The 16,567-nt window shown below is 40.6% G+C and overlaps 1 protein-coding gene across 13 annotated transcripts in view; it reads left to right on the top strand.

Moving 5' to 3' along the window:
* Window positions 1-16,567, top strand: part of LOC129699781 (girdin-like) — a 149,110-nt gene that overhangs the window by 115,561 nt on the left and 16,982 nt on the right. For 4 of the 13 annotated variants that reach the window (XM_055639858.1, XM_055639863.1, XM_055639853.1 and 1 more), the window contains 4 exons: window positions 309-506; window positions 5,902-5,976; window positions 9,602-9,658; window positions 9,791-9,871. In XM_055639858.1, the coding sequence (XP_055495833.1) occupies window positions 309-506; window positions 5,902-5,976; window positions 9,602-9,658; window positions 9,791-9,871 (411 nt within the window). Of the gene's footprint in view, window positions 1-308; window positions 507-5,901; window positions 5,977-6,587; window positions 6,669-9,352; window positions 9,440-9,601; window positions 9,659-9,790; window positions 9,872-16,567 lie in introns of all 13 variants that reach the window. The other 9 variants (XM_055639865.1, XM_055639854.1, XM_055639856.1 and 6 more) reach the window with 6 other exon arrangements.

Raw genomic sequence — 16,567 nt, 5'->3', positions numbered from 1 at the left:
AAGCATGAACAACATTCATATTTATAAAATAACTTTAATAGTTTAGACGGTATTTATATTCTGCATTGGACAATATTCTGCTTTTAAAAAAGTGATGCGAATCTTGTTTCACTATTACATCTGGTGCAAGATTCAGGGGATTAAATTAATGGAGCTTAATTGGAGAATATTGTAGCGTTACTGCATTTGAGTAAAATTGGGCAATTTTCACTTTAATTCATTTAAATGCTAAACTATGTTAAGGACATAGTAAAATTATGTGTTTAAAAAAAAATTGTTTTTGCTAATTTTCCTTGCTTTCATCCCAGCTATGAACGATCTGCTCCAGTCTATGATATCAGCAGGAGTTCAATGGTCAGGCAGTTCTGAAAATTTGGAGGAATCTAATGAAGTGACAGGAGGACAGAGGACAGAATTGGGGTCCATGGCTTTCTCAACAACGGCTGTCAATCTCACAAATACAAGCTCTGCTGGTTTCAGATCCCATCAAAGACTTCAACCTAAAGGTAATGGTTGATTCTACTTGAAGTAAAATAGCAGACCGATTCACAAATGAAAATAAATCGCACAGGTAGATAATTGCTATGTCAAACATATGTTTTACAGATGATTTACCAAATTCACTTGTTAATTTGAAAGTTAGTTTTGTAAAATGTTCTCCATAACATGTAAAATTATTATTTTTCGCTTGTTTTCATTGCTTCAAAATTCAGTCATGCCACGTCTGGGCCCAAGATTAGGTCTAGGGATTTTAGAAATGCAAGAGGGGACACAGTCAGACACCTATTTGAAGGGTGGATCTGGTCTGGGATGGGCGATACAGGAGGGAATTGGAAGGGCCGGATTGGTTCCCCCTGGATTTTGCAGTTTGAGGTCCATTTCACTGCCCTGGTTCACTGCAGACAGCTTCAACGGTCTAAAGAGGAGGCCTACAGGAGCGGGGATGCAAGTACAAGCTGAGAAGAGGAATCAGAGCTGCCACGGAAAGGTACTCTGAGAAGTTGAGGAGCAAGTTCTCAGCTAGTGACTCTTCTTCAGTTTGGAAGGGCTTGCTACCCTATATCACCAGCTACAAGAGGAAAGCCCCCCCCACTCTTTGGACCAACGACCAGCTGACCGACGACCTGAATGAGTTTTACTGCAGGTTTGAAAATCAGATACATAACCCTGGTACCCCCTCCCCCTCCTCCCCAACCAACACAGCCAGACGACTGCTTTGGGGCCACCTCCTGCACCCACACACAACTGACTGACTTCATCCACTTCACCACCAACTTCCATCCGGCACTCCAATACACCTGGACCATTTCCGACACTTCCCTACCATTCCTTGACCTCACCATCTCCATCGCAGGGGACAGACTTCTGACCAACATACACTACAAACCAACTGACTCACATGGCTATCTGGACTACACGTCTTCCCACCCTGCCCCCTGTAAAGACTCCATCCCCTACTCCCAATTCCTCCGCCTACGCCGCATCTGTTCCCAGGATGAGACATTCCTGGGCATCGGAAATGTCCTTGTTCTTCAGGGAACGGGGATTCCCCTCCGCCACCATAGATGAGGCTCGCACCAGGGTCTCATCCATACCCCGCAACACTGCTCTCTCTCCCCATCCCTGCACTCGCAACAAGGGCAGAGTCCCCCTAGTCCTCACCTTTCACCCCACCAGCCGGCAAATACAACACATAATCCTCCGCCATTTCCGCCACCTCCAACCCCCACCACTCGCCACATCTTCCCACCTCCCCCTATGTTTGCCTTCCGCAAAGGCCGCTCCCTCCGTAACTCCCTTGTCAATTCTTCCCTTCCCTCCCGTACCACCCCCTCCCCGGGCACTTTCCGTTGCAACCGCAAGAAATGCAACACCTGTCTCTTCACCTCCCCCCTCGACTCCATTCAAGGACCAAAGCAGTCGTTCCAGGTGCGACAAAGATTCACCTGTATCTCCTCCAACCTCATCTACTGCATCCGTTGCTCTAGACGTCAGCTGATTTACATCGGGGAGACTAAGCGGCGGTTGGGCGATGGTTTTCGCCGAACACCTCCGCTCAGTCCGCAATAATCTACCTGAACTCCCAGTGGCTCAGCACTTCAACTCCCCCTCCCATTCCCAATCCAACCTCTCTGTCCTGGGTCTCCTCCTTGCCAGAGTGAGCAACACCGGAAATTGGAGGAACAGCACCTCATATTCTGCCTGGGTTGCTTGCGTCCGAATGGCATAAACGTTGAATTCTCCCAATTTTGCTAGCCCTTGCTGTCTCCTCCCCTTCCTTAACCCTCGAGCTGTCTCCTCCCATCCCCCCCGCCCTCGGGCTCCTCCTCCTCCCTTTTTCCTTCCTTCACCCCCCCATCAGTCTGAAGAAGGGTTTCGGCCCGAAACGTCGCCTATTTTCTTCGCTCCATAGATGCTGCTGCACCCGCTGAGTTTCGCCAGCATTTTTGTGTACCTTCAGTCTGCAAAGACTGGGCCCTTCTACACCCAGCCACCTCCAATCACCACTTCACACCTAATTACACACACCTTCCTTGCTGACCAACATCACTTCATCAACAATAAAAATAGAGGAGGTGGAGAGGCTGTTCAGAAGACAGAAAAGCCGGAAATCTCCAGGACCTGACAATGTTTGCCCCTCTACTCTCAAGCTCTGTTCACCGGACTATACAGCCATTTTCAACCAGTCCCTGCAAACATGTACTGTCCCTGCCTGCTTCAAGGTCTCCACTATTGTCCCTGTACCCAAAAAGCAAGGATTACTTGTCTTAATGACTGCAGCCCTGTCGCACTGACCTCTGTAGTCATGAAGACACTTGAAAGACTTGTGCTGGCCAAGCTGAAAAAATATCACAATCCCCCTGCTGAACCCTATGCAGTTTGTATATCGGGCCAATTGATCTGTGGATGATGCAGTCAACCTGGGCCTGCACTTCATCCTACAGCACCTAGACTGCCAGGGGACCTATGCGAGGATCCTGTTTGTTGATTTTAGCTCTGCATTCAACACCATTGTGCCAGAGCTACTACACTCCAAACTTTCCGAGTTGACTGTGCTTTAACCCCTCTGTCGGTGGATTACCAGCTTCCTGACAGACAGGAAGCAGCATGTGAGGCTGGGAAAGCACATCTCGGACCCGCAAATGCTCAGCATAGGAGCACCGCAAGGCTACGTACTCTCTCCTCTACTATATAATTCTTATCATTTACAAAGTGAACTCCGTTTCAGCTGAAGAAGCTTAAAACAGCAATACCTTGGTTGTAATAACTACACAATAAAGACCTTTTTAACCCCAAACAATTATTTACCTAAAATAACATCTGAAACATAAACTACATATGTTTAACTGATGTAAAATCCTAAAAAATAAAAATCGAAAATTTGGACCCAGACCTCAGTCGCGCTCAATTGCCCCCCTTAAAAATCAAATTGCCCCCCTGTGGGGCGTACGCCCCACGTTGGGAACCACTGCTCTACACCGATGACGGCATCTCCACAGACGCCTCTGTCAAGCTTCTCAAGTTTGCAGACGACACAACCCTGATTGGACTCATCCAGGATAGGGATGAATCTGCCTACAGACAGTAAGTGTCACAGCTGGCGTTCTGGTGCCATCGCAACAACCTAGAGCTCAATGCTCTTAAGACAGTGGAATTGATTGTAGACTTTAGGAAAGATCCCCCTCACCCCACTCACCATCAACAACACCACAGTTACATCTGTGGAATCTTTTAAGTTCCTGGGAACCATCATCTCCAAGGACCTTAAGTGGGGGGCGACCATCAACTCTCCAGTCAAAAAGGCACAACAGAGGATGTACTTCCTACGGCAGCTGAGGAAGCACAATCTGCCACAGGCAATGATGGTCCAATTCTACACGGCCATCGTAGAGTCTGTTCTCACCTTCTCCATCATGGCCTGGTTTGGCTCAGCCACCAAGCACGACACCTGGAGGCTGCAGCGAATTGTCCGATCAGCTGAGATGGTTATTGACTGCAATCCTCCCTCCATTGATGAACTGTACACTGCAAGGGCCAGGAAGCTAGCAGTCAAGATCATCTCTGACCCCCCTCACCCTGGCCACAAACTCTTTGAATCGCTTCCCTCTGGAAGGCGACTCCGGACTGTCAAAGCTGCCACAGCCAGATATAAAAACAGTTTTTATCCACGAGTAGTTGCTCTACTCAACAGCCAAAAATCTGTAGCCTCCCTTTGATCTGGTATTTTGTTGGTTCACATGCTTCATCAATGGTGTTTTATCATTAATGTTTTATTATTATTATTAATGTTTTGTGTTTTCTGAGTCATTCGTAACTGTCACTGTATGTCATATTGTTACTTGTGGGTGGAGCATCAAGGCAAATTCCATGTATGTGAATACTTGGACAATAAACCTACTTACTTATTTAAAGGTAGTAGACCTCAAACTCCAAAATCCAAGGGGAACCATTTAAGGGTAGTAGATACACAGTTGCATGGAATTGCATGGTTCAATTTGTCCCCACTCAATTTGTCCCCCCAAAGTGCCGCTCAACAATGTGACCTCATTTCTGAGGTACAGCCTCAAGGAGAGTTGCATGGGGAAAAAATGAAGCCTGAACACAAATTACATGGAAATAATGCAAGGCATATGTGGGTAAATCAAAACATGAACCACCCAGCCAAATTAGCAAAGTATTTGAATTCAATCCATGCACGTTGAACTTTGAAGATGAGGGATCTTCAAATGTATAGGATATGCATCTGTGTTTCTTGTACTGCTTTTTATTCTTCTACAGCATGTTTTGTAACAATGATTTTTTACATTTTAGAATCTGAATATCCCTAATTGATAAATATAAAGACGTTTGACAAATTTATATTCACATTTTCATTAAAATAATTATTTTGACATGAAGTGCTTTGTATATTTGCACAAAAGCAGAAACATATAAGAGTAATGGACCTTTTATATTTCCGTATTTATCAAGACATTTTACTTTTTGTCCATCTTTTAATTTATAATGTGTAAACCTTTTCCCATAATCTTTGCCTTTTTGTATTAACTTAAATAATTGCAATTGATGTATTTTACATCTTATGCGAACCTAAAAATACAAGACATAGTCTATCCATTCAGACACTTGAAAAATTGTTTGTCACTGAAATATTTCAAGTGTCTGTAAGTACTAGTTAATGAGGAGTAAAATCAATTGCTGTTAGTGTCGTACAGCACAGAAACGGGCCCCTTGTCCATGCCAACTAAGATGCCTGATAAATGCTGGTCCCATTTCCCCACATTTGGCCCATATCCCTCTAAACTTTTCCTATTTGTGGACGTGTCCAAATGCCTTTTAAATGTTGTTATAGTGGCTGCTTCAAGTACCTCCTCTGGCACCTTGTTCCTGATCCCACCACCCAAGGTCTTATAAAAGTTGCCACTCGGGTTCCTATTAAATCTTTCCACTCTCACCTATGTTCTCTGCATCTTAATTACCCTACTCTGGGTAAAAGACTGCATTTACCATATCTATTCCTCTTATGATTTTGTACACCTCAATAAAATCACCCATCAGCCTTCTACACTCCTAGGAATAAAGTCCGAGGCTTCCAAACCTCTCACTGAAGACCACGCCCTCATAAATCGCCCCACGTACTGGCCACATCCTCATAAATCTTCTCTGCACTCTTTCTAGCTTAATAACATCTTTCCTATAGCAGAGTGACCAAAACTGAAAAAATACTCCAAATGTGGCGTCACCAACAGTACAGCGATAACATAACATCCCAACTTAAATCTACATATAGATTGGGCTAACCAAATTGGTAAAAACACTGAGGAGGAGGGTTTCTTGGAGTGTATATGGGATGGTTTTCTAAGCCAATATGTCAAGGAACTAAAAAAATAATCTAATTCCCAGGTGTTGCCTCCAATGAAGATTTATTATCCGATGAACCAAATCTTATCAATTCCTGCACTGGATCAAGAAGCAAAGGTAAATATTATTTATGATTTGCCAAAATTAACGGCATAGTGATAAGTATATGTCTAGCTTGCATTTGAAATAAATATACTGAAAATGTTTTCATGTAAGTTCTGCTGTTCTGTGCCTTTTTATTGTTTTTATAATACCATCATTGTTCCTGCCTGCTTCATTGCTTTGTTAATCATTTGTCAACCTTCATGTATTCTGTTCATCTTTCTGCTGAATGAAACTAATCAATGACCATTGAGATTCCACTCATTTGAAACAAATGCTAGCCGTTGCAGAATATGAAATCAAGGAAATATTGATCATAAAATAACTGATACGCCACTTATTTTCTCCCTCATCCTAACCTATTTCAAACATTAGCACCTTTTGTCTTTTGAATACCAAGATCTGTCAAATTTTATATATAGCAATAAATTACTTTTGAACCTTGAGCTAACAGATAGAGCTACATCCAAACACGAATGCAAAAATACACTTCCTGTCCTTAGTCCAGTTTTTGGCTCTTATTGTTTTTTTACACCATTTTGTGATTGGCAGTTCATATCTCAAATTGCATTTTGTGCCTATAGGTTTATTCTTTTAATTAAGTTAAAGTTTTTTTTACATTCAAGGCAGAATTGCATCGCCTGAAGAAGGTGGCAAAACCTCTGCTTCGAAAAATAACTTCCAGAGCACTGTTAACATATTTGGAGGTAGGAATGTGTTTTTTAGAATGTCAGAGCACATCCGTCCCCCTTCAGCCACCTTTTTTTCCCTTTGATCGGCCTTGCTCTCAAAACATCTTGTTCTTGGTCATGCTGGATACTAGCAGGATTGCTAATTAGGCTGCCGTAGCATGCAAACTAAAAGCAATCATTGCCTGAGTGTGTACTCAGATTCTCAATCAATTTCTTCGGGAAATTGCCATTACATTGATTCTACTTATGTGCATTCTGTGAGTTGCATGCACTTGTGTATAGGGCAAGCAGTAGGTGCATTTGAAAGCACCTAATAAGCCCTAATCAAATTTCACATCTGTTTTATGTTAGAAACAGTCATAATAGTTAAACATGCACAATACGATTGCATTTCCAGGCCTGGGTATTCTCCAGCCAACTTCAGCTGTCCCTTCATTGTTACCATCAGCTGTGAAAATAGTATAAATCGGGAAACAATGAGACAATCAGAGCATTCAGCCCAATTCTTATACAACTTCTGTTTACCCTGCTCACTCACCCTACTGTAAATGAGCTTTTGAATTATCATGTCTTCCAGTTAAGTTTCACTTTCCTTGTTGCTTCTCTCCATATAATAAACATACTTGTTTCTCATTAAATAATTGCAAAACTAAAGGAAATTGAAAGAGGGGAATACACCATGAGAAAAATTAGTTAATGGATTTAGATCTGTGAATCTTAAGATATACATAAATAATGCCAATCTTACTTTTCTTACATACTGATCTAAATGGCGTCAAGTTGGGAAAAGGGGAAGTACAATGGAATATGGGGGTTCCTTGTACATCAGTCTATGAAATTCAGCATGCAGGTACAGCAGGCAGTGAAGAAAGCTAATGACATGTTGGCCTTTATAACAAGAGGAATCGAATATAGGAGCAAAGATCCTACAGAACCCTATTGAGACCACACCTGGAGTATTGTGTGCAGTTTTGGTCCCCTAATTTGAGGAAGGACATTCTTGCTATTGAGGGAGTGCAGCGTTAATTCCCGGGATGGCGGGACTGTCGTATGCTGAGAGAATGGAGCAGCAGGGCTTGTACACTCTGGAGTTTAGAAGGATGAAGGGTATCTCATTGAAACATGTAAGATTGTTGAAGGCTTGGACACACTAGAGGCAGGAAACATGCTCCCGATGTTGGGGGAGTCCAGAATCAGGGGCCACAGTTTAAGAATAAGGAGTAAGCCATTTAGAACGGAGACGAGGAAACGCTTTTCCTCGTGGTGAGTCTGTGGAATTCTCTGCCTCAGAGGGCGGTGGAGGCAGGTTCTCTGGATGAAAACGTTTATTTTATAACTACTAAACCAGGTTCGCTTCTTAATAAACAGACACCACACAAACTGTTTGGTAGACCAGTTCAAAACTTTACTTAACATCGGCTGATGGAAGGGAGCGAGAATTCCAGCTAAGTGACCAATGTAGACATTCAACTGCCCTCGGTCCCCTTCCCTTAACAACAGAATTACATTGCCTTAAATAGGGTTTTTTTGTCCCCTTAGAACATTCCACAGACATTAGTCATGGTCAGAGGTACAGGAAAAGGTTTCCACAGAATGCATCACATCAAAGGCCTTTTGTTTACATGGTACAAGATATACTAAAAACATTGGCCATTTGCTTTAGGTCATTTTATCTCCAAAGAGATCACCCTAGCTTTTTCGCTGCTTCCTCTCTGTCACTTGGTCCCTCATAAACATAGGCCATTTGCTTTAAGTCATCTTATCTCTCCACTTCCCTGGTTCCTCTCTCGTCACTTCGCCCCTCATAAACATTGGCCATTTGCTTTATGGCATCTCACTTCAAAGATGTGACTAGCTATGTCTCTCTTCCTCTATCGCCTCCTCCCCCATAAACATTGGTCATTTGGTTTATGGCATCTTACTTCAAAGATGTGACTAGCTATGTCTCTCTTCCTCTCTGTCACTTCCTCACTTGGGAGACAATGTTATGGTATTTATTATCCCACACACTGCAACCTGAGGCAAGCCTAATTTGGCACTAAATATAAGCTGTAAGCTAGCCCAGAAACCTATTTTAATTTTTTCTTATTTTTGTAACTTTATTCGGCTTCATCATGGATGCTTTCAAGAGAGAGCTAGATAGGGCTCTTAAAAATAGCGGAGTCAGGGGATATGGGGAGAAGGCAGGAACGGGATACTGATTGTGGATGATCGGCTGGCTCGAAGGGCCAAATGGCCTGCTCCTGCACCTATTGTCTTTTGTCTTTTGTCTATTGATCCTTTATATAGCTATGACACAACAGCATAAATTTGATTCTTAACCAGCATTCCCTTTAAGTCTTCATCAGTAGCGTAAGGCATGAAAACTTCAAGGGAAGGAACTTACTGCAATATTGTCAGCTCTTGAAGGGGAAACATTCATTCATAGTGATTTCATTATTTTGACATGAGTAACCATTTGTATCTAACCTACTGAGTTGAAAGGAATGAGAACGGATGAAGGAGGAAATGGCTAATCTACAAAAATATATTTGTCGATAGTGATATATTTGTTTCATATACTTAATTGGTAAATACTTTAAATATTATGAGAGGCTTAATTGAAAAATACATTCAATACTTAACAGACAGTTGCTATGATGAAATGTTTTCAAATTAAAATTACTAACATATGTACTTGTTTCTTTTTTGGGGGCTAGAAGGGTTACAAAGTAATTATAATGGATACAATCCAGCTCCTGTTCTTGGCAGCTCTACAGTGTGCAGAGTGCCTTGTCACATTTGTTGTAAGTCATTCTATCACACCCATTTTCTTGCATGTTCTATATATGTATTCAGCATGAAATAACGTGACTTTCCACTAACTATTGTTTTTGCCCTGAAAGGACTACTGTTTTATTTCTGTCCTGCTATTCCCTTATGTTTCTGTTTATCTGCTTTTCCTGTAGTGCTGTATTCCAAAGTGTCCAATTGGACTGCCTCGAAAATTCTTGGCTTTCTGATCTGTAAGACACAACTCTTTTCTGACCTTGGGCATGCTCAGCCTTTGGCACACTGCATGCATCCATGCTTCAGCTGTTTCTCTGGTCAAAGGTAAAGTGGCCTCTGCTCATTTTTATTTCCCAATTTCCATTTAGCTTCCAGACCAGCCAGCCTTGATAGTAGCAGGACATCAAGTAGCAATAACAATAATAATGCTTCAGCCCACGATGTAAAAGGTATGCCATGGCTGATTTTTTTAAACCATTTTTATTTTTGACTTACATTTAGGCCACATGCTGAAATAGCGTAAGCATTGAGATGAACATTTAATTGCATGATACAAAACATTTTCATGTATTCTAAAAGTTTAAAAAGTTAAAAGGGTATGTGTATATTGTGTCTGATTTAATATGTAAGTGTTGATATTATGTTTTCTGCTGCTGCATTTAAAAAATATATAACTTGGCAAAATATAACTGCAGTTACAAGTTGAAACTCGGGTCCGACACGTTTTGTTTCTGTACTATAGATCTGTACAAATTAACTGATTTTAACTAAGATCTAAAATTGACTAAGATCAATACTAAACTGTAGCTAATTAACCTATCTGTGCAACTTTTGTGATCTCAGCTTACACTTCTATCAAGGATGTCACTATACCACTATAAAGGATGTATCAGAACATGCACAAGATATCTGAAAGGGGCGGGTGAGCAGCCAAAGGTCATGGTCCATATTGATATCACGGGTTAAGTAAGAAGAAGGCAGATTAAGTCCTGCAAAGAGCATTAGGGAGTAGGGAAATAAGTTGAAAAGCAGGACTTTCAGGCTTGTATAAGTGAGTTTGATATCTCGATAACGCAAGGAATCATGGGATTTGTCAAACGTCATTCGGGTTTAAAAAAAATCGAATGCAGCACTGTATAAACTGTATAAATTGTTAACTATTCTACCAAGAAATTAATCTAGAATTCTGTCAACTCAATAGGTTCCTTTCTTGTTCTGCTGTTCACACACTACTTACTTTAGGTACTCAAAAAAGCTGGAGAAACTCAGCGGGTGCAGCAGTATCTATGGAGCGAAGGAAATAGGCAACGTTTTGGACCGAAACCCTTCTTCAGACTTACTTACTTTAGTTCTAGTTCTAGTTCAGTTCATTAATCTGCAATTATGAGATATTCAGAGAATAAGTTAAAGAATTTATTATTTTCATTTAATCCTTAATGTGTTTGCTACTGGAATAAGAAAATATTACTTGTGTTTGAAACATTTTCTTATCTTTATTCATAATTTGTGTGTAAAAATATATTGAATCTGAGGCAGCAATCCACAGCAGCTGAAAGCAATAGTTTTCACTTTGGGGAAAAACAAAACCAAGAAAGAAAGCAAAAGGTGGAATATCCTCCTACCAGTCCATCAGCTTCATTTTAATGGCCTGTCCCACATGGTGAATTTTTTGGCGACTGCCGGCATCATTGACTGACATCAGGTCACCGAAAAATTTGCGCTGTGATGCGGCATGATGATGTATTGACGAGCGGTGTTTTTTCAAGTGTCGCAACATTTCTTTTGTCGCTGCTGGATTTTGAAATGTTCTCGAAGGAAAGGTGACAATAGGCTTAGTTTCCACGATAATTACATGTATGAGGATAATAGGCATAAACTAAGCTTTTCTTTAAAATAACTGCACTTACCTTTGGGCTAATTGTGATATCAGCTTACCATTTGTTTTCCCAATTTCTCAGGCATCTACCAAAAATACAGGTTCTACACCATAGTCAACTTCCCTCGAGTCTGGAAGCAATCAACTACACCTAATGCAATACCACAAATCTAAAGGCTGCTACTGAACAGAAAAAAAAAAACATTGACAAAGAGAATATTAAGGCATTCTGCAAAAGCGTAAACTTGGTCAGGCTAGATTACATGGGGAAATGGCAACAGCATTGCATGGAATTGGCAGCATTCTCTTATCTTAAGTGCCACTACTTTTGGGATTACTTTTGGTCTTTACTGGCTGCTTTCTTACCCATTGGGGAGAAACAACTTGTTCCAAAAACCTGCACCAAATAACAAAGTCAATAATACGTTAATTCAAATAGGGTTCGGTAAGCATGTCCATTACATACCAAGTTACAATGCAAAAGAAAATGGTGCAAGTACATTGAACTAACTTATACAATCACAAGATTATAACAGAAAATGGGAATGTCAAATATTGATTAAAATTATCCAATGTAATGGGAATCAGAAGAGACATGATTAGTCAGGAGACTCGTGACACAACTTTACTTACACATGTACATGCAGAACTCATTTAGAAGTCAACAAACGTGCATACAGCCCGTGGCTGTGGACTAGTATAGTATGAGGTGAAAACCCCACAAATAGTTTTCATATTATCTATTGATAGTATCAGAAATCATACATTTCATTTAATCCACCCCCCCCCCCCAAAACAAAACCGATAAAAAATGGTTGTTATTCATCGTCACGATCTCGCTCACTCACCGAAGCATAAAGCAATAAAACCACCAAAATCATGGTAGTTTTGTACAAATGAACCATAAATATACCTAGTTAATAGTTTTGAAAGCAGTATTTTCTTACCTCGAAGAAGCAAAACTGGAAAATACATATGAAACGCAGGTCCGTACACACACAGTAGCTCAGCTGGCGAGAATGTTTATCCCGAATGACCCATGACCTGGGCATGCGCAGTTGAAATACCGAACTCGCTTATTCTCAGAATTATTCTGCATGCTACAGGAAGATGGTACTGTTAAATCGTGGTTAAGGAGCTGGTGCAGAGGGGGCGGGCTTCAGGTATATGGATTATTAGGCTCTCTTCCACAGAAGATGGGACCTGTACAAGAGGGACTAGTTGCACCTGAACTGAAGGGATAGATTTATGGGTAGATTTGTTAGTGCTACTCAGTCGGGTTTAACTGGTCAGATAGAGGGATGGGATCCAAAGCAATAGTGTGGCAGCTGAGCAAATGGAGCTTGATACGGATTTATGTGAGTAAGTTCAGAAGAAAGGATAGACGGGGACAGGTCAGGGAACAAAAAGCCTAATAAACTAGACAACGTTTAATTTAAATATGAAGCCTGGTGTGTAAGGCTGATGAACCCGAGCAGTGGATTGGTACATGAGACTGGGATATTATAGCCTTATCGGAAACAGAGCTGGGAGAGGGGCAGGATTGGTAGCTCAACGTTCCAGCTTACAGATGCTGCTGACATTATAGAGTTAAGGTTTGATTGGCAAGGACTTCATAGTAGTATTCAGAAAGGATGTTCTTGGGGTATCGTCTAATTTGGTTATATGAATGGAACTTAGAAATAAGAAGGCGATGACAGCTTTGATTGGGCTATTATAAGGCCTTTGTGGGAAACAAACATTAAATGGGCAAATAGGTAATGAGAGCACAGATAGCTGTAAGAATAATAGAGTTGTAATAGTCTGTGATTTTAACTTCCCTTATATTGACTGGGAACCCTGTAGTACTAAGTGCTTGAATGGAGTGACATATTTTATGTGTCTGGGAAAGTTTTCTGAAACACAGATCATCTTACTAGAGAGGGTGTAACATTGGACCTCATATTAGGGAGTGAAGCATGGCAGATGACTGAAGTATCAATAGGGGACCAGTACTATACTCTATTAGTTTAAAATTAGTTATGTGAAAATGGTGGGATTGATCCACAAGTTAAAGTCCTAAATTGAACCCAGGCAATGTTTGACGGTATTGAACAGAAACTTGCAGAAATTTACTGGGAGATGCTGTTTACAGGTAATGGGGCGACTGGCAAGTGGGAGGCTTTTAAAGGTGACATTGGGGTGTTCAGGGAAAGCATGCTTCTGTTATGGTGAAGGGCAAGGCTATCTGGTTGACGAGGCATATTGAGGTTCTAGTCCAGTGGTTCCCAACGTGGGGCATATGCCCCACAGGGGGGCAATTTGATTTTTTGGGGGGCAATTTCCACCTAATGTTTTTTTTCTTTTTTTTTAACAATTTTTTAGTAATTTCTTGCTCAGAACTTTAACTGTCTTTTGTTTATTTCATTTTTCTTTTTCATGGATGCCATGTTCTTTTGAAGCTTGTTTAAACCAAGGTATTGGCGTTTTAAGCTTCTTCAGTTGAAATGGAGTTCACTTTTTAAACGATAAGAATTATATATCGCCACACGGGGGGGGGGGGGGCATCAGGATTTTAGAGGTGATTAGGTGGGGCATGGCCAAAAAAAGGTTGGGAACCACTGTTCTAGTCAGAAAAAAAGGAGACTCACTGTGGACATGGGCATTTGGGGTCATGTGAATCACTTGAGAAATATTTATAAATGTGACATGGCTGCTCTGAAAGGCAAGATAAAGGAAAATCCTCTGAGATTCGACAGGTATATTAATAACAAAAGGATAACTCGGGAGAGAAAAGGCACCCTTAAGGAACATGATTGTCTGTGTTGAGCCACAGGAGATAGGCTAGATGTTAAATGAGTGTTTCTCGTCTGTATTATTTGTGGAGAAGATCATAGATGTAAATGAACTGAGAGAAGACTTCAAACAAAGCCAGAAATTTTGGGGTTATTATGGATTCAGATTTACATTTCGACAGTCACATCAAATCAGTAACAAGATCGGCCTACTATCACCTCAAAAACGTAGCAAGATTAAGAGGACTCATGTCAGCTCAAGACTTAGAAAAACTTGTACATGCCTTTATTACTAGTAGGCTAGATTATTGTAACAGTGTCCTTGCAGGTCTTCCAAAAAAAAACTGTCAGGCAGCTACAGCTTGTTCAGAACGCTGTTGCTAGAGTTCTAACAAAGACCAAAAAATTTGAACACATTACACCAATTCTTAAATCCTTACATTGGCTCCCTGTATGTCAGAGAATTGATTTCAAAATCCTGCTGCTCACCTATAAATCACTACATGGTTTAGGGCCAAAGTATATCACTGACATGCTTCCACTATATAAGCCTTCTAGACCGCTAAGATCTTCTGAGACCAATCTGTTAGTGATTCCCAGAGTAAATACAAAACATGGGAAAGCAGGATTTAGTTACTATGCAACAAATAGCTGGAATAAACTTCCTGAAGATTTAAGACTTGCCTCAACTTTGACCACTTTTAAAACAAGACTGAAAACTTTTATGTTTACTTTAGCTTTCAGCTAAATCTTAACTACATTGCACTTTTAACTTTTGCACTTTTTATAATGCATTTTTAACTTTGCTTTTATTTTCTTTTAATTCTTCTATTTTATTTCATTCTATTATTTTATTGTATGACATGTTTTTATGTGAAGCACTTTTAGTATGAAATGTGCTATATAAATAAAGTTGCCAAGAAATGAGTAGTGATGTGTTGAATTACCTAAGAGGGGGTTCTAGCAGTTTAAAAAAATATTAAGGTGGATAGGTCACTGACCAAGTGTGTCTAAAGACATTGTGGAAAGCTAGGAAATAAATTCCTGGGGCCCTGAAAGTAATATTTGCATCATCTTTAGTTATGAGGGAGGTACTCTCAATAGCTAGAGTGTGATCCTAAGCTCCCATGTACCTCATTGGAGACCTTTGAACTATCTTTAATCAGACTTTATTGAATTTTATCTTGCATGAAATGTTATACCCTTTTCCAATATCTGTACAGTGTGGATGGCTTGATTGTAATCATGTATCGTCTTTTTGTTAACGGGATAGCATGCAACAACTAGTTTTTCACTGCACTTCAGTACATGTGACAATAATAAACTAAACTAAGCTGGAAGTCTGGAGAAGGCCTAATGGAGAATTTAATGGCAATTCAAATTCAATGCTCATTTGAATGGCTATTAAATAATCTTTATTTAAGAAGGGCTGCAAGGACAAGCCGTGGCACTACAGGCTGGTGATCCTGGCATCTGAGGGACAGGATCTACCAGCATTTGGACAGACAAGGGTTGATTAGGGATAGTCAGCACAGATTGTAAATATGAATTTCATAAATCTGATAGTTTTTGAAGAGATCAAAACAATGATTAACGAGGGCAGGGCAGTGCATGTTGTCTTTGTGAATTTAGCAATGCCTTGACCAGGTCCAACATGGTAGACTAGTTCAGAAGGTTAGATAACATGGGATCCAGGATCTAGCCACTGGATTCAAAATTGGCTTGGTGGAAGGAGACAAAAGATAATAGTGGAGGGTTGTTTTTCAGATTGGGGGCCTGTGACCAATGATGTACAACAGGGATTTGTGCTGGATCCACTGTTTGTCATTTCTATTAACGATTTGGTTGACAATGTAGTTAACATGTTTAGTAAATTTGTGGGTGACACCAAAATTGATGGCGTAGTGGACAGATTATGTAAGATTACATAAAAATCGAGACGAGAGACCAAGGGGTACATGTACACAGTACCTTGAAAGTGACACCACGGGTAGACAGGATGGTCAAGAAGGCATGCATGCTTGCCTATATCAGCAAGGGTACTGCCTATAGGAAGTAGGACATCGTGCTACAGCTGTACCAGATGTTGGTGAGATCTCATCTAGAGTATTATGCACAATTCCAATCGTCTTGCTATAGGAAGGGTGCCATTAAGCTGGAAAGGATGCAGAATACATTTACCAGGACTCAAGGGCTTGAGTTATAAAGAGGCTGAATAGTCAGGGACTTTTTTCCCTGGAACATAGGAAACTATGGGGTAATCTTATAGAGGTATACAAAAATTAAGATGAATGGTCAGATTTTTTTCCCCCAGAGTAAAGGGGTCCTGAACTTCAGGGCATATATTTAGGTAAGAGGTGAAAGATTTAAGCGACCAAGGGACAATACCTTCACATAAAGGGTAGTGCATTATGCACAATGAGATGCCAGATGAATTTGTTTTGTGTAAAATGGCAATGTTTAAAAGACAATTAGACAGGTAATACAAAAGGTTG

Source organism: Leucoraja erinacea, chromosome 8 (genome assembly GCF_028641065.1).
Source record: "Leucoraja erinacea ecotype New England chromosome 8, Leri_hhj_1, whole genome shotgun sequence".
Lineage (NCBI taxonomy): Eukaryota > Metazoa > Chordata > Chondrichthyes > Rajiformes > Rajidae > Leucoraja > Leucoraja erinaceus.
Note: the sequence above shows the minus strand (reverse complement) of the source record. Positions and strands in the feature narration are given on the sequence as shown.